This window comes from Heterodontus francisci, chromosome 8, assembly GCF_036365525.1.
Source record: "Heterodontus francisci isolate sHetFra1 chromosome 8, sHetFra1.hap1, whole genome shotgun sequence".
In the NCBI taxonomy this organism is placed as follows: Eukaryota; Metazoa; Chordata; class Chondrichthyes; order Heterodontiformes; family Heterodontidae; genus Heterodontus; species Heterodontus francisci.
In genome coordinates, this window is record NC_090378.1 from 15,969,361 (window position 1) to 15,990,224 (window position 20,864).

General features: G+C 42.1%; 1 protein-coding gene across 8 annotated transcripts in view; it reads left to right on the top strand.

The window, feature by feature from the left end:
- The window catches only part of fubp1 (far upstream element (FUSE) binding protein 1), a 59,288-nt gene that overhangs the window by 1,794 nt on the left and 36,630 nt on the right, over positions 1-20,864 (top strand). For all 8 annotated transcript variants that reach the window (XR_010975469.1, XR_010975468.1, XR_010975470.1 and 5 more), the window contains exons 2-13: positions 6,816-6,906; positions 8,905-8,940; positions 12,922-12,958; positions 14,860-14,909; positions 17,125-17,196; positions 18,197-18,254; positions 18,535-18,697; positions 18,804-18,902; positions 19,020-19,130; positions 19,385-19,487; positions 19,595-19,695; positions 19,892-20,039. Coding sequence is in view for 4 of the 8 variants with exons in the window: in XM_068036676.1 (XP_067892777.1) it covers positions 6,816-6,906; positions 8,905-8,940; positions 12,922-12,958; positions 14,860-14,909; positions 17,125-17,196; positions 18,197-18,254; positions 18,535-18,697; positions 18,804-18,902; positions 19,020-19,130; positions 19,385-19,487; positions 19,595-19,695; positions 19,892-20,039 (1,069 nt within the window). In the remaining 4 variants the exon portion in view is untranslated. The remainder of the gene's footprint in view (positions 1-6,815; positions 6,907-8,904; positions 8,941-12,921; positions 12,959-14,859; positions 14,910-17,124; positions 17,197-18,196; positions 18,255-18,534; positions 18,698-18,803; positions 18,903-19,019; positions 19,131-19,384; positions 19,488-19,594; positions 19,696-19,891; positions 20,040-20,864) is intronic.

Here is a 20,864-nt window from a genome sequence, read left to right on the forward strand (position 1 = left end):
CGAGATATAGAATATAAGAGCAGGGAGGTTAGAATCATAGAATGTTTAAGGCACAGAAAGAGGCCACTTGGCCAATCGTGTCTGAGCTGGCTGGAACTGTACAACTCATGGGTTAGGCCACAACTTGAGTACTGTAAGCAGTTCTGGTCACTTCATTACAGAAAGGATGTAATTGCACTAGAGAGGATACAGAGGAGATTTACAAGGATGTTGCCAGGACTGAAAAAATGCAGCAATGAGGAAAGATTGGTTAGGCTGGGATTGTTCTCCTTTGAACTGAGAAGGCTGAGGGGAGATCAGATTGAAATGTACAAAATTTTGAGGGGCCTGGATAGAGTGGAGGTGAAGGGCCTGCTCACCTTAGCAGAGGGGTCGGTGGCTTAGATTTATAGTGATTGGTGGAAAAATTAAAGGGGAGACGAGGAAAATATTTTTCACCTAGAGGGTGGTGGGGGTCTGGAACTTATTGCCTGAAGAGGTATTTGAGGCTAAAGCCTGGCTACCCGACCTGAACCTGACTACATGTGTCGGGGTCGGGTCGAAATTCTGAGTCCATTCGGGGTGGGGGCTGGACACTGCTTCCGGGAAGTCACAGGATCAGGCTTACCCATGATTTCCCACAACTCCAGCTGCAGGAATCATAAAGTTATACAGCACAGAAACAGGCCCTTTGGCCCATCGTGTCTGTGCTGGCCATCCAGCACCCAACTATTCTAATCCCATCTTCCTGCACTTGGCCCATAGCCTTGTATGCTATGGCATTTCAAGTGCTCATCTAAGTACTTCTTAAATGTTGTGAGGGTTCCTGCCTCCACCACCTCTTCAGGCGGTGTGTTCCAGATTCCAACCACCCTCTGGGTGAAATAATTTTTCCTCAAATCCCCCCAAACCTCCTGCCCCTTACCCTAAATCTATGCCCCCTAGTTCTTGACCCCTCTGCTAAGGGAAAAAGTTTCTTATCTAACCTATCAATGCCCCTCAATCTTATACACCCAAATCATGTCCCCCCTCAGCCTTCTCTGCTCCAAGGAAAACAACCCTAGCCTTTTCAGTCTCTCTTCACAGCTGAAATGCTCCAGCCCAGGCAACATCCTGGTGAATCTCTGCACCCTCTCCAGTGGAATCACATCCTTCCTATAGTGTGATGACCAGAACTGTACACAGAACTCCAGCTATGGCCTATCTAGCATTTTATATAGTCTATCATAACCTCCCTGCTCTTATATTCTATGCCTCGGCTAATAAAGGCAAGTATCCCATATGCCTTCCTAACCACCTTATCTACCTGTGCTGCTGCCTTCAGTGATCTATGGACAAGTACACCAAGGTCCTTCTGTACTTCCTAGGGTCCTTCCATCCATTGTATATTCCCTTGCCTTGTTAGTCCTCCCAAAATGCATTACCTCATGCTTTTCAGGATTAAATTCCATTTGCCACTGCTCCGCCCATCTTACCAGCCCAACTATATCTCCCTGTAATCTAAGGATTTCCTCCTCACTATTTACAACACCACCAATTTTCGTGTTATCTGCAAACTTACTGATCATACAAGGCTACGGGCCAAGTGCGGGGAAGTGGGATTAGTTTTTTACGGGTGCTTGATGGTCGGCGCAGCAGTGTTGGGCCGAAGGACCTGTTTCTGTGCTGTAACACTGAGTCTATAAATCGTTAATGTACACTACAAACAGCAAGAATCCCAGCACCGATCCCTGTGGTACACCGCTGGTCACAGGCTTCCAATTGCAAAAACAGCCCTCGACCATTACCCTCTGCCTCCTGCCACTAAGCAAATTTTGGATCCAATTTGCCAAATTTCCCTGGATCCCATGGGCTCTTACCTTCTTAACCAATCTCCCATACGGGACCTTATCAAAAGTCTTACTGAAATCCATGTATACTACATCTACTGCTTTACCCTCATCGACACATCTAGTCACCACCTCAAAAAATTCAATCAAGTTAGTACAACACAAACTCCCCCTGATAAAGCCATGCTGACTATCCCTGGTTAATCCCTGCCTCTCCAAGTGGAGCTTAATCCTGTCCCTCAGAATTTTTCCCAATATTTTCCCAACCACTGATATTAGACTCACCGGCCTGTAATTACCTGGTTTATCCCTACTACCCTTCTTAAATAGTGGTACCACATTCGCTGTCCTCCGGTCCTCTGGTACCTCCAGATGTGTGTCAAAGCCCCTGCTATTTCCTCCCTTGCCTCACATAACCTGGGATACATCTCATCTGGGCCTGGGGATTTATCCACTTTTAAACTTGCTAAGACAGCTAATATTTCCTCCCTTTCAATGCTAATATGTTCAAGTATATCTCAATCCCCCTCCCTGATCTCTACACCTACGTCGTCCTCCATAGTGAACACCAATGAAAAGTAATCATTTAAAACCTGACCTGTGTCCTCTGGCTCCACGCAAAGATTGCCACGTTTGGTCCCTAATGGGCCCTACCCTTTCTCTGGTTATCCTCTTACCCTTAATGTACTTATAAAACGCCTTGGGATTTTCCTTTATCTTGCCCGCCAGTGTTTTTTCATGTCCCCTCTTCGCGCTCCTAATTAAGTGCCACCCTACACTTTCTATACTCCTCTAGTGCCTCCGCTGTTTTCAGAGCTTGGGATCTGCCGTAAGCCTCCTTTTCTTTTTCCTGATCCAATCCTCTGTATCCCTTGACATCCAGGATTCCCTGGGCCTGTTCGTCCTACCCTTCACCGGTACATGTTGGCTCTGAGCTCTCTCAATTTCCTCTTTGAATGACTCCCACTGATGTGATGTAGACTTTCCTACAAGTAGCTGCTCCCAGTCCAGTTTGGCCAGATTATGTTTTATCATATTGAAATCGGCCTTCCCCCAATTCAGTACCTTTATTTCTGGTCCATCTTTGTCCTTTTCCATAACTACCTTAAATCTTTCAGAGTTATGGTTACTATCCCCAAAATTCTGCCCCACTGACACTGTGGCCTGCTGCTGGAACAAATGAAGGAGATTCATGTTGGTGCAGGCGCAAAAAAAAAATTCAAGGGCTCGGGTTGGGTTCTGGTTGGCGGGGGTCGGGCTTTAATTTTATACCCGAGCCAGGCTTCAGCTGAGGCAGAAACCCTCAATTCATTCAAAATGAGTCTGGATATGCACCTCAAGTGCCGTAATCTACAGGGCTACGGACCAAATGCTGGAAGGTGGAGTTAGAATGGGTGGATTGTTTTTCGGTCGGCATAGACACGATGGGCCAAGAAGCTTCTTTCTGTGCCTTTAACTTTCTATGATTCTGTACATACTCTATGGAACTACTGTCAAGTGAGGTACATAGTAGAAACCAGATTGTGGGTACTCAAGCATTTAAGGTCAGACTCCTGGCCCATAGCCACACATACAAATCTCTTCCATTCCTTCCTCTCCTGCAGCTTAGAAATACAGAGAAAGTTACAGCGCCGAAACCGACTGTGCATCCGAACCAATGTGTGCTGGTATTTACCTTCCACCCAACAAAACACACTTGAAGTTGATCAGTTTCTGTCTGAGCCACTAATCCTAGAACTGACTCACAGTCTCACATCTTTTTCTCCTGTGATCTGTTATGAATCTCATACTATTTTTCTTGCCCCACCTTCACTCCTCAACAACTGGAAATCTGTTTCTATCCATCTTTTCATAGTATGTTAGAAGTGTTACCTCAATTTTTTTCTTACAAAAATTACCCAAGATGCAAGGAGCTGCATTCTTGCAGCTTTGCAACGATGTGTGGAAAAGTTCCCTACATCCATATGCATGCTTATGGTCATTATTGTCATCTCCACCCTCAACTCCAGCAAATGCGAGGAGCACATGGACTTCTTTGGATTGTATCAATCTTAGTGACATTTAGCTGTGTCTGCTGCTTCACACCCTTTCTCTCACACTGGGCCAAATGTTTCCCTCTGCACTAGCAGCAGAATTGTACTCAACCACAATCTGTAACCTAATGACCCGGCATATCCCCCACTCTACAATTACCATCAAGTAGGGAGACCAACCCTGGTTTAATGAAGAGTGCAGGAGGGCATGCCAGGAGCAGCACCAGGCATACCTCAAAATGAGGTGTCAAGTTACAACCCAGGACTACTTACGTGCCAAACAGTGTAAGCAGCATGTGATAGATGTAAGTGATCCCATAACCAATGGATCAGATATGAGCTCTGCAGACCAGATCCAGTTGTGAATGGTGGTGGACTAACTGGAGGAGATGGCTCCACAAATATCTATATCCTCCATATAATAAAAGCAAAATACTGCGGATGCTGGAAATCTGAAACAAAAACAAGAAATGCTGGAATCACTCAGCAGGTCTGGCAGCATCTGTGGAAAGAGAAGTAGAGTTAACGTTTCGGGTCAGTGACCCTTCTTCGGAACTATATCGGATCTATATCCTCCATGATGGGAGAGCCCAGTATACCAGTGCAAAAGATAAGGCTGAAGCATTTGCAACAATCTTCAGCCAGAAGTGCCAAGTGGCTGAACCATCTCGGCCTCCTCCCGAAGGTACCAGCATCACAGATACCACTCAGTCTTCAGCCAGTTCGGCTCACTCTGTGTGATGTCAAGAAACGACTGAAGGCATTGGATACTGCAAAGGCTATGGGCCCTGACAATAGTACAGAAGATCTGCGATCCAGAACTAGCCGCGCCCCTAGCCAAACTGTTACAGTACAGCTGCAACACTGGCATCTAATTGGCAATGTGGGAAATTGCCCAGGTGTTTCCTGTACACAAAAGGCAGGACAAGTTCAACCTGGCCAATTAACACCACATTAGTCTACTCCCAATCATCTGTAAAGTGACGAAAGGTGTCGTCAGCAATGCCATCAAGCAGCACTTGCTTAGCAATAACCTGCTCAGTGATGCTTACTTAGGTTTCCACCAGGGCCACTCAACTCCTGACCTCATTACAGCCTTGTTTCAGACATGGACAAAAGAGCTGAACTCGAGGGGAGGTGAGAGTGACTGCCTTTGACATCAAGGCAGCATTTGACCGAGTATGGCGTCAAGGAGCCCTCGCAAAACTGAGGTCAATGGGAATCGGGGAAAACACTCCACTGGTTGGAGTCATACCTAGCGCAAAGGAAGATGGTTGTGGTTGTTGGAGGTAAATCATCTGAGCTCCGGGACATCACTGCAGAAGTTCCTCAGGGTAGTGTCCTAGGCCCAACCATCTTCAGCTCCTTCATCCATGACCTTCCTTCAATCATAAGGTCAGAAGTGGGGATGTTCGCTGATGATTGCACAATGTTCAGCACCATTCGCGACTCCTCAGATACTGAAGCAGTCCGTGTAGAAATGCAGCAAGACCTGGACCATACCCAGGCTTGGGCTGATAAGTGGCAAATAACATTCGCACCACAGAAGTGCCAGGCAATGACCATCTCCAAGAGAGAATCCAAAATTTGGCAGATGTATTTTAACGTGGATAAATGTGAGGTTATCCATTTCGGTCGGAAGAATAGAAAGGCAAATTATCTAAATGGAGAGAAACTTCAGAGTTCTTCGGTGCAGAGGGATCTGGGTGTCCTCGTGCATGAATCTCAAAACTACTTTGCAGGTACAGCAGGTGATAAGGAAGGCAAATGGAATTTTGGCATTTATTGCTAAAGGAAGAGTATAAAAGTAGGGAAGTGTTGCTGCAACTGTACACGGCATTGGTGAGACCACACCTGGAGTATTGCGTACAGTTTTGGTCCCCTTACTTGAGGAGAGACATAGTTGCATTGGAGACAGTTCAGAGGAGGTTCACTAGATTGATTCCAGAGATGGGGGGCTTGTCTTATGAAGAGAGATTGAGCAGTTTCGGCCTTTACTCTCCGGAGTTTAGAAGAATGAGAGGAGATCTAATTGAGGTATATAAGATGATTGAGAGGATTGACAAAGTAGACATAGAGAGGATGTTTCCTCTTGTGGGCAATCTAGAACGAGAGGTCATAGTTTTAGGATAAGGGGTAGCAGATTTAAAACCGAGATGATGAGAAATTACTTCTCTCAAAGGGTCGTGAATCTGTGGAATTCACTACCCCAGAACGTGGTGGATGCCGGGACATTGGGTAAATTTAAGGAGGAGATAGACCGATTTTTAATTAGAAATAGGTTGAAGGGTTATGGAGAACGGGCAGGAAAGTGGAGTTGTGGCCAAGATGAGATCAGCCATGATCGTATTGAATGGTGGAGCAGGCTTGAGGGGCTGAATTGCCTACTCCTGCTCCTAGTTCTTATGTTTAGTTCATGAGATTATCTTTGGTCCAGGTCAAAAGCATAGATTTTCAGTTTGTGCCCTGACGAAATGAGATTGGTTAGTACCAATACAGTTCCCAGGGGGTGTGGGCATTAGGTATATTACTTGGAAAAGCTACACTGGTCACTCGTAGAGGAAGTGGAAATGGTGCAATGAGAAATGCCCATTACTTAAACTCATTTGAGCACACAAAAATTCATCAAAGTTTTATGGGGGAAAAAACAAGACTGGGATTAATTGCTTCCTGTCCACTTATTTTATTTTTTTCTCTTCCCCTTGTTTCCTGCAGTGCAGGTCGTTTATTTTATTCTTTCATGGGATGTGGGCGTCATTGGCAAGGCCAGTGTTTATTGCTTAACCCTGAGCTATTATCGCAGTAATGGAGTAAAAAGTTCCTATATTTTGAATTATCTGCTTGCCCTGTCTAGACATGCATACTTGAGATTCACCACTTCTGGCATCAATGGAACATGAGAGTTGGAAAGGAGGGGAAATGTTGTATACTTGACACCTCAAAATATCACTTGCTGATTGTGTTTTTACTACAGATTGCTGCAAAAATTGGTGGGGATACAGGAACAGCAATAAATACCTCTGATTATGGATATGGTGGACAGAAAAGGCCCCTGGAAGATGGAGGTGAGTCCTTGGAAGATATTTTGATTCCCATAAACTCATCAGCGTGTTTTATCTGGTATTATATCATGCTTTACTTTTTGGGGAGCGTCATAGTTGATGTACCATATGAGCTGCTTTTAAATTGGAGTTGATATATTCAAATGGATGATGGGATGATAACATCAAGCAATAGGTTGCCCTTTTATAGTGCCTTTAACATCATAAAGGGTTAGTTTGATGCATAATGAAAAGCTGATTAAAGTATCAAAGTTCAGACTCATTGTCTGACAGAATGAGGACTTGCATTATAATGTGAGCTATACTTGCTCCAGGAGGTGAATGGCTACAGTGCTGTATTTGTTTTGGTGCATTCATCTCGAGGTCTAGGGTTTCATAAAAATGGATAGAATGAGAATATCTCATCAGTTGGCTCACACCTTTAGCCGGATCCATGCAGGTCAACGTTTTGTAAGTTTTTTCCCATCTGGAAAATGTATCTTCAACATTGCCAGTTGAGGATCAAGGCAAAATAGAACTGAGGTCTTCTATGTCACAATAGCTCTTGTTCATTCTTGGTTCTAGAGATTTTTTGGAGTCAGTTTCAGGATCAGTGCAAATTCTTACTGGCTTTGCTAAACAGCAGTGCAATTTTGTCCTATGGAAGAGTCTTGGAGACACTTGAGCCGATTGTTGTAACTTTTTTTTCCTAATGTGTAGATAACTGTCAAGCAAGTCTGAACGTGAGCAAGTGCTAGGAAGGGGTACCACCTTCTTTTGAAGTCAGGAAACTATTGGCTTATGTGTAAGACTTTTAAAAAATGGATATCGCATAGTCCTAAATTATTATAAGGAGATGGAAAGAGTTTTACTTGATGGTGTTCTGATACTGGCAGGTAATACACATACAAAAAATGGTCACCAGCATACACGTTTTGGCCAAATGTACTTAATTTTTAATGATTGGTGCCATGTTGATGCAGATATATTTCCTGCAGAGGTGGGCTAATGGTGTCACATCATTTGATGATATAGTCCTGTGATGTGGTAAGTAGTTAGTACTTTATTTTCTTAATATAAATCTAGTTGAATCCATCCCCACTTCCCAAAATATAAGAACCAGAGTAGATTTTATTGTAGTTTGCAACATTTTTTTTGTGCAGGAGAAAGTTTGCTGACAAATTTTCATAGGACCATCCTTCCCAGCTTAGACCATCTTTCATCAAACTACAGAGTTGGGGAACTAATTGTGGGTTCTTTGCTGGTTTGATACTGAAGCTGCTCTTCTACCCTGACAGAAGGAGAAGCAGTATTTCATGGAACAGTAAGGGTGAAATGTTGGTCTTTTTGCCCCTGTTTTGGTGTGCCGTTTTGTGTCCTGACTTGTGTACACCCACTTTATGCTGCTAGTTGCGAATTGAGATCACCAGGAGAGAGCTTTATGAGCATGTACTCAGCTGTATGGGTGGACCGTTGCTCAGGGCTGGTCAATTTTGAATTTTTGAGTGTGGGTCTGAAGGCTGCTTTCTCAAAACAAAGACTTCCTACGTTTGCAGATCCACTGACCCTATAGCAATTTTTAAAAACCCTACCTTGAGACTCGTGAAACTCAAACTTGACTCATCACAATTTCAGATCCCTAGTAAGGACCTGTCAACGTGCTAAATATATGTGTACATATATATATTCACATGCTTTAACTGTAACAAAGTGAGTTCAGATATAGTTTCTATTCTTTTGTGTTCATGTTGCCTTTAGAGCTGCCTGTACTTTCAAGGATTCTTATGACTTCTTGGTTCCTGTTCAGTTGTAATGCTAAAATGTTTTTACTGATACTTGGGATATTGGGTCATTTAAAATCTTATCCAACTGTAGTACTGCAAAGTACAAATTTTTCCTTCTAAAGCCAATTATTTGATGTATTATTTTAAAGGTGAGCATTGACTGGCCTGTTTCACAATGATTAATTTGGTGCAGTGAAGCAGTTATGTGCATCAGTTGAGAAAATGCTTTGTTTTGCAGATCAACCAGATACCAAGAAAGTTGCCCAGAATGACCGTAAGTATAGTGCTTTTCCAAAAGGAGAAATGTTTCTCCTATTCAATGATGCTAGAATGGGATTCTTTCACACCTTTATTAAACACAATCTTGACATGATTACTCCCTCTTCTGTCTTCTGAACAGAATTTATGATATGCACTTCAACTTGGTTCCAATACAGCTATGCAAAGTTTATTCAAGCCATTTAAATTCAGAGAACTGGATTGGGTTAGATTGATCCAGTTGAAGAACAGGTACCAGCACAGGCACAATGGGTGCACTGGCCTCTTCTTGATTCTAATATGGGAAGATCACACACTTAGTAATCAGTTTAAACTTTTAACCAGTTTAAACCATTTGCTGGTCTATTAGCATATGTACTGAAACATCCAATAAATTGAGTTGATTGAGCAGACGCCTCCACGTAATTGAGATACTATTCTGAAAACCATATTCAGGTCTTAGTAGTGCAGCCCTTAAATGTCCCAGTGACCTGGAATAAAAATGAGAAATCCTGGAAATCAGCTCAGGGTCATAATAAAATTAACATTAAAAAAAAAGTAATTTTAGTTTAAAATGGAAATAAGTTTTGTATTTGTAGGACTTCATGAAGTTTTGCTTTTCCAAACTGAAGTCTTCAGGAAGTTCGAATCTGACCGTTGCAGTTAGAGAATCTGATTGCTGTTTACTAAAAAATAGTTGATGCTGGTAAAAGTGATCATGAAACTGTTGGATCCTTGACATGAAAAGATGAACAATAATTTTGTGATTCACCAATGCAACTCGTTTTGTCTTTGTAAATAGCAGTTGGTTTCAAAAATAAAATTGGTCATCTGACCTGGCTTTGCATTTGCTGAATGAAAACAAATGTGCTCTAGAGAGTGCTCTCATGAATTATTTTGTGAGCCTTAATTTGCCTTCCAGTTTGAATAAATTTAATCTAAATTTCTGGCCAGGGCACCAAGGCGAACTCCCCCCGTGCTTCGAAGTATTATCATGGAATCTTTTATGTCTGCCTGAGACAGCAAGTTTAATGTCGTGTCTGAGAGACAGCACCTTCAACAGTGCAGCGCTCGCTCATTTACACTTCAATGTAATATACTGCTGGTGTGATAATCTGCATTAATTTCTTCAATTTATCCCATTCGCTCCAATCTTGGGTATTTTGCAACAGTTTAGGTGAATTTTGTATAAAACTGTCACCTACCCATGTGATGCTGATAATCTCACAGAACTGTGCATATGGTTGCACAATTGAGTAACTGTTTCTGGCTGTTAGATGGTTTTTGAGGTGGTCAGGGAATAAATTCCATGTTTCCTAGAAAAGGGAATCAACAGTGGTCAGCGAAAAGTTGCCACAGTTGAATAACATAAGTGCCATAACAGGCATCCTAACTTGCAGCAAGTCCCATTCACCTCGCTGGCCTAGATTGGCTCCTGGTCTGCCTGTATCTCAATTTTTAAAATTCTCATCCTTGTTTTCAAATCCCTACATGACTTCATCACTCCCTATCTCTTAACATGCTCCAGCCCCAACTTTCTGAAATCTCTGAGCTCCTCTAATTCTGGCCTTTTGTGCGTCCCTGATTTTCATCACTCCATCATTTGCGGCCTTGCCTTCATCTGCCTAGTGCCTAAACTTGAGAATTCCTTTCCTAAACCTCTCAGCCTCTATATCCCTCCTCCCTCCTTGGTAGAGGTTTTCAACGTCCTATCAATGATTTGGATGTGGGGACCAAATGTAATATTTCCAAGTTTGCGGATGACACAAAACTAGATGGCAATGTGTGTTGTAAGGGAGATGCAAAGCGGCTTCAAGATGATTTGGACAGACTCAGTGAGTGTGCAAGAACATGGCAGATGGAATATAATGTGGAACAATGAGATTATCCACTTTGGTAGGAGGAATAGTTAAAATGTTAGATTAGAAAGTGTGGAGTATTTCTTAGAAAGTGCAGATGTACAAAGGGATCTGGGTGTCCTCGTCAATAAGTCACTGAAAACTAACATGCAGGTGCAGCAAGCAATTAGAAAGGCTAATGGTATGTTCGCCTTTATCGCAAGAGGATTTGAGTGCAGCAGTAGTGAAGTCTTGCTTCAATTGTATAGAAATTGGTTAGACCGCACTTGGAGTACTGTGTGCAGTTTTGGTCCCCTTACCTTAGGAAGGATATTATTGCCATAGAGGGAGTGCAATGATTGTTCCCGGGATGGTGGGATTGTCCTAGGAGGAGAGATTGGGGAAGCTGAGCCTGTATTCTCTAGAGTTTCGAAGAATCAGAGGTGATCTCATTGAAACCTACAAAATAAAAGGGTAGACAGGGTAGATGCAGGTAAGATGTTTACCTTGGTTGGGGAGTCTGGAACCAGGGGACACAATTTCAAAATAAGGGAGAAGCCACTTAGGGCAGAGATGAGAAATTTCTTTGCCCATTTGATCTTGGCCCATAGATGGACCTGGTGCTTGAAAAAAGCTTCGCCTGTCATGATGGTCAGCATATTGTTGGATCTCGGGCTTTCTCTTCCCACCACATCTATACGTATATATGAATTAGGAGCAGGAGTCAGCCACTCAGCCCCTCGAGCCTATTCTGCCATTCAACAAGCTCATGGCTGATCTGATTGTAACCTCAACTTCACATTCCTGCCTACCCCAGATAACTTTTTACCCCTTTATTGAGAATCTGATCTACCTCTGCCTTAAAAATATTCAGAGATTCTGCTTCCACCATCTTTTGAGGAAGAGAGCTTCAAAGACTCACAACCCTCCAAGAGAAAAAAATTCTCCTCATCTGTCTTATATGAGCAACCCGTTATTTTTAAATCGTTCTTGATTCTCACACTAGAGGAAGCATCCTTTCCCTATCCACCATGTCAAGACTCCTCAAGATCATATATGTTTCAATCAAGTTGCCACTTGTTCTTCTAAATTCCAGCGGATATAAGCCTTGCCTGTCCAACCTTTCCTCATAAGGCATCACGCCAATTCCAGGTATTAGTCTAGTAGACCTTCTCCGAACCGCTTTCAACGCATTTACATCCATCCTTTAAATAAGGAAACCAATACTGTACACAGTATTCCAGATGTGGTTTCATTAATACCTTGTATAACTGAAGCATAATCTCCCTACTTATGTATTCTTGTCCTTTATCTTCTGATTTGTCATTGGATGTCAGCCTTGAGCTGTTGGAATGCTGCCGCCTTGACTTACAACCTTGGGTTGTTCTGCCAGGCCCTGAAGGCTGCTTGGTTTTGTTCCAGGAAGTCGCGTATTTCAGCATTGTTTTCGTCGAACCAGTCCTGGTAACAACAATGCCCCCTCCCCATTTGTGGTGAGCAGAGGGTATCCTGAAGGGGACTGTTCAGTCACAGATGCTGCTGCCCAAAAACACCTCTGTCCCAACACAGGGGTCCAGTGACCTTCATGCATCTGTTGTCTGTGTCATCTGTCCTGTCAACCCTGTCCCATCGCCAATTTACCATTGCCAAAGGACTAGGAAAATGGACCCTGATAGAAGCGTGCATGTGACTTTGTTTAACGTGGAATGAGCGAGAAACTGAAGCAGTTGAATTGATAATAGAATGGTGTTTGCTCTGTTGGAGTTTTAAGAACCAATACATTCATTAAGGTATTTAAGAGAATCTTTATCTAGAAAGTGGTTACAATGTAGAATCTAACATGGAATAGTTGAGGCAGATCGTGTAGGTGCATTTGAGGGGATACTCGAAGCAGGTGAGCGCGAAAGACATGAAGGATATGCAGATAGTGTTAGATCAGGTAAAGTGGGAGGATGCTCGTGGAGTATAAACACATAGATTTGTTGGGATGAATGGCTTGTTTTTGCTGCATATGCTATGTAAGATGCTCCTTAAAATCCATATAAATGTAATTCATGATGTGTGACCTTTTCATGCTGTGTATTTTCTTATGTTTAATTAGCTCTGTTCTTTACAGTCATACAGATTATTGGTTAATATTTGCTCTCTTTTCCTTTAAGCATTTGGAGCACAGCTAGCTGCAATGCATCAACAGAGGTAGGGAAACCATTTAACTTGCACAATGAATCATGTGGTACTGCTTCATACTTTGTGGATGAGTCATGTGGTCATTTCATGTATCTAGTGTAATTGACTTGATATGATTTATTAAACGCAGCACTGTGTAATGTAGTTTCATAGCTACAGAAGTTAAAGATCTAAAATATGATGAAATTTCCGACAGATTTGTGAAGTGGTAAATTTTGGTAGAAAGAACAAGGAGAGGTAATATAAAGGGCACAATTCTAAAGGGGTGCAGGAACAGAGATACCTGGGAGTATTATGTGAATAAATAAGGTGGCAGAGAGCAGGTTTGGAAAGTGGTTAAGAAAGCATATGGGATCCTTGCTTTATAAATAGAAGCATAAAGTACAAAAGCAAGCAAGTTACGATGAATCTTTATGAAATGCAGTTCTGCCTCAACTGGAGTATTGTGTCCAATTCTGGGCATCACACTTTAGAAAGGATATGAAGGCTTTAGAAAGGGTGCAGAAAAGATTTACGAGGACTGTTCCAGGCATGAGGGACTTCAGTTACATGGATAGATTGGAGAAGCTGGGGCTGTTCTTCGACGCGAAGGTTGAGCCAAGATTTAATAGAGGTGCTCAAAATCATGAGGAGTCTGGACAGAATAGATGGGGAGAAACTGTCGCCATTGGCGGAAGGGTTGAAAACAAGAGGACACAACTTACAGGCGATTAGCAAAAGAAGCAGCGGCAACATGAGGAAAATCTTCGACGCAACGAGTGGGTAGGTTCTGGAATGCACTAGAGAGTTTGGTGGAGGCATACAACCGTGGCTTTCAAAAGAAATTGGATAAGCACCCGAGGAGAGAAAATTGGCAGTGCTACGAGGAAAGGGTGGGCGAGTGGGAGTAACTGAGTTGCTGTTGCAGTGAGCTGACATGGATATGATGGGCCAAATGGCATCCTTCTGTGCTGTATCCATTCTATGACTGGAGATAATGTCAGCCAACCCTCTCTCAACTATGTAAATACAGGTTTGTCTGAGGGTTTGCCTAACATTCAGTAGGTAACTAGTCATTACATGCGGCACTATGCACAGACAGCTAAGGCCAAGTATAGTCTTCAGCTGAAATCGGGTTAGAGTGTAGGAGATAATTGGATGAGGTCATATGGACATTGTTCACTACCCATTTTAAATATTTAAAAATGTGTAAAGATCAGGCAGTGCATTATCCCCATTGAGTCATTTTGTGGCTGTTCTGTCCTGTAATAGGACACACCAGTGCATGTTCCTTGAAACAAAATTAGTTAATGGTCTTGTTGAAAACAATTAGATGTCTTAAATGAAGTTGTTGGGAAATATTTTGAAGTATTTTGTTGCGTAGTCCAGTTATGTGATTGTATTATCCTAGTGATGCGAGCAAAGGATTTTAAAAGACTTGGCTAAATAAAATGTTGCAGAGCAGCAATGGACTTTCACTTTTTGGCTAAAATGGGGCAGCCCTCTGATAGATAGTCCAAATGGCAGTTCTTCGTGTGTGAGCTTAGAATGCTGGCAAGCTAAGTCATGGCTGAATAAAATTCTGCCTGGATTGACTTCGATATATGCCCACATTCTGGTAACAGTCACTTGGTTGCTGACCTGAGTGACTTTTATTCCTTAACTCAGTACCCTTGTAGCACTACTCACCATGCACATCAGCTGTGATAAGCTCACTTTATAAACTGGGTAGAGCAAAGCTGACTGATCTCTCTGGCACACATAGTCGTTACCATAACAAACTGAGTATTGGGGAAACTGCATTTACTAAAATTGTAATGGTTGAGAGCTAGATAAAGGATGGCTGACTGCTGTGGAGTAAGATGGAGAGCAACTATATGCTACAGGGAACAGTGTGTTGGATAATTTCTGAACTTCTTTTAAAAATTTAGGTCAATCGCGACAGAGGAGTACAAGGTACCCGACGGTATGGTTGGATTTAGTAAGTAAATGAATTTTTTTTAAATTTAGATTTGTATCCACATGTACACTGGTACACAGCTCTCTCTCCACCATTCTCTCAACCCCTCCCCTGCTTCTTTCCACTGCCTACTTGTCCAACATCCAATCTTTGAACTGCAATTTTCCTTGGGAAAGAATGAAGTTACCTTTGTTGGCATTTGCCACAAATTCCATACCTTTAATACTGACTCCATTAATCTCCCCAACCACAGTCTTTGGTTGAACCAGGCTATTGGCATCTGTGGCGTCAGGAGCTGAGCTTCTGATCCTACATCCTCCATCATGACTCCCAACTTCCATCTCCATAACATTTCCAGTCTCTGCCCATCTGCTATTGAAGCTTTTGTATGTGCTTTCGTGATCTCCAGGCTTAACAATAGCAATTCTTTGCTGGCCAGCCTCCCAGCTTTCATCCTCGCTGATCTATTTTGGCTCCTGCTCTTTCCTCATTTAAAATTCTAATTGGTGTCTTTAAATCTTGCCATGGCAACCCATATCAGCTCAGACCCTTCATCTTCATCGACCATTCCCTTCTCATTGTCGTTGGTGGCTGTGCCTTCAGCCACGTAGACCCCATGCTCTGGAAATACCTTCCTACTTTCACCTTCCTCTTTTCACATCAGTCAGCTCTAAGACCCTCCTTACGAATCACCTCTTTGAAGCTTTTAATCACCCTTCCTAATAGCTCCACCTTGAGCTGAGCATCCATTTTTCGATCACACCCCTGCAAAGCACTTTAGAGTGTTTTTCTACATTAAATAAATGGAAATGGATGTAAAATTTAGTTTCTTGCATATTGCCCTGTTTGAAACAACTAGTTTTGTTTACATTCACAGATGCTTTACCACTTCAAATAACCTATATGCCTGAGAGATGCCCCCCCACATTTCATTTTCCTGCCTTATCACTCAAAAATTTTGCTTGCTCCTCATGTGCAATTGTATGGGTGCCAGTTGCCCTCTTATGTTACCTTGTCCAAGTTGGCATTGTGTGAAAGCTGGAGCAGCAAGATTAAGTGGTTAGAGCTAATCACAACCAAGCTCACACCGTCCTTTCTTGATCTGCACACACCCAGTTTCTCGGAGGTTTCACTCAAACTGCTAATGGTTCCTCCAGCCATACAGCATAGACAATCAAATCTCCAGAATAAAAGCAAAATACTGCACATCTTGGAAATCTGAAATAAAAAAAAGTGCTGGAAATACTCAGCTGGTCTGGCAGCATCTGTGGAGAGAGCAGCAGAGTTAAACTTTCAGGTCAGTGACCTGAAACGTTAACTCTGTTGCTCTCTGAACAGATGCTGCCAGACCTGCTGAGTATTTCCAGCATTTTTTTTTTGCTTTGGTTTTCATCAAATCTCCAGTCTGGGTGGGGCCTCGGCTGACACCCTTAAGTTAACACTGGCTGACTACATTTCAATGTTAAATCTGTTACTTCCTTCAACAGAATTCTTTAAAAGAAATTTGGTGGAAATTTTCCATAAATTAACTGAAGTTTTGAACACTAGAAGCATTTGGGCCAGCTGGGTCTGTTTTGTCAAAGTTTATTCTGTCTCATGCTGAGTCAATACAGAGAAGTAAGCACTGCTCTCTTGGTAGGAAATGATAAATGTTCAAGCAGTTCATATTACTCTGCTGTGTGTCTGGGTCTGAAATGTATGCTGAACGTCAGTGTGAAAATCAGCTCTGTCCACTCCCCACCACTACTAACCTGATTTCATACCTTGTTTTGCAATTTAATTTAGGGGAAACAGTTTGTTCGTTTCCCGCTCACTTGTCTTTCTCTTCCTGCTCCCTCTCTTCACTCCCATCTTTCCTCCTTATCTGTCTGTGCCCACTGCTCCCTGTCTAGTCCCTAGCTCTGCCTTGCCTTGCCTCTACTCGGTCTCCCACCCCCACCCTTTCCTCCCCTCCCCCATCTAGTTACCTGGAAATAGAGTTTGCAAACATTGTTTAAAACCAAATGTTGTCTGATAACTCTAGGGGATGGATTGAAAGGGATAAGAATTGCTGACCTGTTTTGCAAAGAGTCAGTTGCAAGCATGGGAAAGATTGATACTTTTGCAACCTAGTGTATGTGGAAAATCTGTGTTCACAAGCAAGTTTGGCTTAATATATAGATTGTATTTGGTTTAAAATTGCATTTTAATAAGCTAATGACAACTTAGCAGGATAATAAAAGTAATTTTTTTTTAGTAATCGGTCGCGGTGGGGAGCAGATCTCACGGATACAGCAAGAGTCTGGGTGCAAAGTACAGATTGCGCCTGGTAAGATTTTCTTTTTCGAATTATTTTGTGGTTAAGTCATTTGAGTAGTTTTGTGTGTGCAGTTAGGTTTTAAATATAGTTGAAGTTGTTTGGATTGTAATGTTACTAAGGTATAACTTGATGCCCTGGTCAAATTGTAATAGACCGCTTTTTTTAAAGCAACACTGAAAAAGTGCATTGGAATATATAAGCAGAGATAATTAACCCGTTGAGAATTAACTGTGGGTGTACTCCAAAGTTGCTCATTTTGTTGGTTAATCAAACCTAAAGATTTAGTTCTGTTTCCTCTCAATTGAAGTGTAGTTACTATACTAAAATAAAAGCAAAAATGTTGCGGATGCTGGAAATCTGAAATAAAAACAAGAAATACTGGAAATATTCAGCAGGTTTGGCAGCATCTGTGGAGAGAGAAGCAGAGTTAACGTTTCAGGTCAGTGACCCTTCAGAACAGTTCTAGTAGGTAACCAACTTATTCCTCCTATCAAAATGCGCCACCTCACACTTTAAAAAAAAAAATTGAAATTGATTTGCCGTTTACATGTCCATTCTGTTAGGTTGTTAATGTCGTCCCGTATTTTGTCTCAGTCTTGCTCAGGATTAACTATACCCTCAATTTGGTGTTATCCACAAACGTGTACTTTGATTTGACCAAATTTGACTCAATCATTTATGTAAATGGTAAGCAACAGAGATCCAGCAGCAATCCCTGTAGAGCAGTAATTCCTACCTTCCGCCAGTCTAAATAACTAACCATTAATCCCTAATCCAGTTCTGATGTAAGGTCACAGACCTGAAATGTTAAGTCTGCTTCTCTCTCTCTAGATAATGCCAATCCTGCTGAGTCTTTCCAATGCTTTTTATATTTCAGATTTCCAGCATCCATAGTATTTTGCTTTTATAACCATTAATCCCTACTTTGTTTTCCAGCCCCTTTTCTATCTGTTCTATTACATCTGTTCCCTAACTCCATATGCTCTGACTTTGTGAATTTCATTTTCAGACAGTGGTGGTTTGCCAGAAAGGTCCTGCATGTTGACAGGAAGTCCTGATTCCATTCTGTAAGTGTACTTCAGATATTCAGTGATTTCTATATGGTGCTTACCATAATATCATGATAGCCTGTGGAAAAATTATAACTGCATGGTGTTCAATTGTGTATGCACAGGGTTTATGCAATAGGAGTCCAGTTATAATTACCTCTCCGATCTTGTATTCAAGTCTCATTGTGGATTGGGAGGCAATTAAAACTTAATGATTTTTTTTCCCCCCTTTCAGCTACCACCCCCATACGTGGGGACATTTAAAGTAGTCTTTTTTTTAATGTATTTGATATTCTAGGGCTGCAAAGAGGCTACTTGATCAGATAGTTGAAAGGGGCCGAATTGGCCCAGGTACACATCATGGAGATGGACCAGGTACTTCAGTGCAGGAGATTATGATTCCTGCAAGCAAGGCTGGGCTTGTTATTGGGAAAGGTGGAGAAACAATCAAGCAATTGCAGGTAAGAGTTATGTTTACTGTTTTTGCTTTGTTTTGTAAGTACTGAGACCTGGTACTGATTTAAACTTGCAAAGGTGGGTACATGGAATTGTTTTGTTGCAAAATAGGAACGTGCAGGAGTCAAGATGGTGATGATTCAAGATGGACCTCAGCCGACAGGATCAGACAAACCCCTCCGCATAACAGGAGATCCATTCAAAGTACAGGTAGGCTACAGCATTTCTTCCTCTTTTTTTTTTATTATAACTGTTAGTGTTGGGGCTACTAATGACTGGAAGATGACGAGCACAATCTTTTATATATTTTTCGATTGTGTGCTTCAGCAAGCCAAGGACATGGTGATGGATCTAATTCGTGACCGAGATCAAGGTGGTTTTCGAGAGCAGCGTAATGAGTATGGATCCCGTTTGGGAGGAACTAACGAAGCATTGGATGTAAGTGAATGACATACTGACTAAGCAAATGAAACAAATGGGCTGAAGGTTGGACACATTGTCCCGAGTCTGTATTCCATGCAGCAAAGAATTACCGAGCTTCAGTGATTGTTATTTTGGTTGGCTTGCCTTTAAGTTTTACTTTTTTGACAGATTTGGTGCATTGTTTTTACAGGAAAATCCTGGCAAAATTATTTATAGCCATCACTAGTCTTGTCCATGTTGCAATGCATACTAATTACGTTTTCTGTTAGGTCCCTGTACCTCGATTTGCTGTTGGTATTGTAATAGGGAGAAGTGGAGAAATGATCAAGAAGATACAGAATGATGCTGGTGTGAGGATTCAGTTCAAGCCAGGTGAATTTAATACAAGCTAACCGTTCTTCAAATGAGTAAATTAGATTTTAGCTGCTTCTTGTTTAACTTCCAAAAAAAACCTTCCCAATAATTTTTTTTATCGCAAGATGACGGGACGACTCCAGAAAGAATAGCTCAGATCCTGGGCCCTCCAGACAGATGTCAGCACGCTGCAGAAATACTTACAGACCTCCTACGAAGTGTGGAGGTTAGGTTACAAATGCTTTCTTTTTAAGCATGCCAATTCAGATGTCTGTCATAAGAGTGTTTGACTGGAGTTTTAATTGCTGTTTTACCTACATTTTGTTGCATGTTGATAGCTAGGAAATGTCTTTGTGATGTTTGCAATTTGGGGCCATTCTGTAAAGAGTAGTTCAGAAATGCTTTCACTCCCACTTTTTTAGGCTGGCATGCCTCCAGGTCCTGGTGGTCCTGGACCTGGCAGAGGAAGAGGGAGAGGCCAAGGGAACTGGAATATGGGCCCTCCTGGTGGGCTTCAAGAGTTCACTTTCACAGTACCCAGCAGCAAGACTGGCATAATCATTGGCAAAGGTAACGTGGTCGTGAAAAGTTACTCTGTTTGTTTCTAGTTTTGTGTTACTCAAAAAATGTGGGGTCTTGACGTGGTTTTTCCTGTTTTACAGAATTACTTGAATAAAGTTAGCTTTTTCTAATTATATTGCATGATATTTACAACTCAGATATGCCATTTAGCCTACCAAGTTTATGTCGGGGTTTAAGCTCCACAAGCGCCGCCTCTGATTTTACTGCATCTAATCCTATTAGCATATTCTTTCATTCCTTTCATTCTCATCTACTTATCTATTATTGGCCTTCATTGCAAGGGGATTTGAGTACAAGAGTGAAGAAGTCCTGCTGCAATTGTATAGAGCCTTGGTGAGACTGCACCTGGAGTATTGTGTACTGTTTTGGCCTCTTTATCTAAGGAAGGCCATAGAGGGAGTACACAGGTCCACCAGACTAATCCCTGGAATGGTGGGATTGTCTTATGAGGAGAGTTTGCAGAAACTGGGCATGTACGAAGAATGAGAGATGATCTCATTGAAACTTAGAAAATTCTTACAGGACGCGACAGGTTAGATGTGGATAGGATGTTAGCTCTGGCTGGTGAGTCTAGAACCGGGGGACACAGTCTCAGAATAAGGGGCAGGCCATTTAAGACTGAGATGAGGAATTTCTTGACTCGGGGTGGTGAATCTTTGGAATTCTCTACCCCAGAGGGCTGTGCAAGCTGAATCATTGAGCATGTTCAAGACAGAAATGGATAGATTTCTGGATACTAAGGACATCCGGGGATTGTGGGGAAAAATGGCGTAGAGGTAGATGATCAGCAGGTACTACGGGACAAATGGCCGA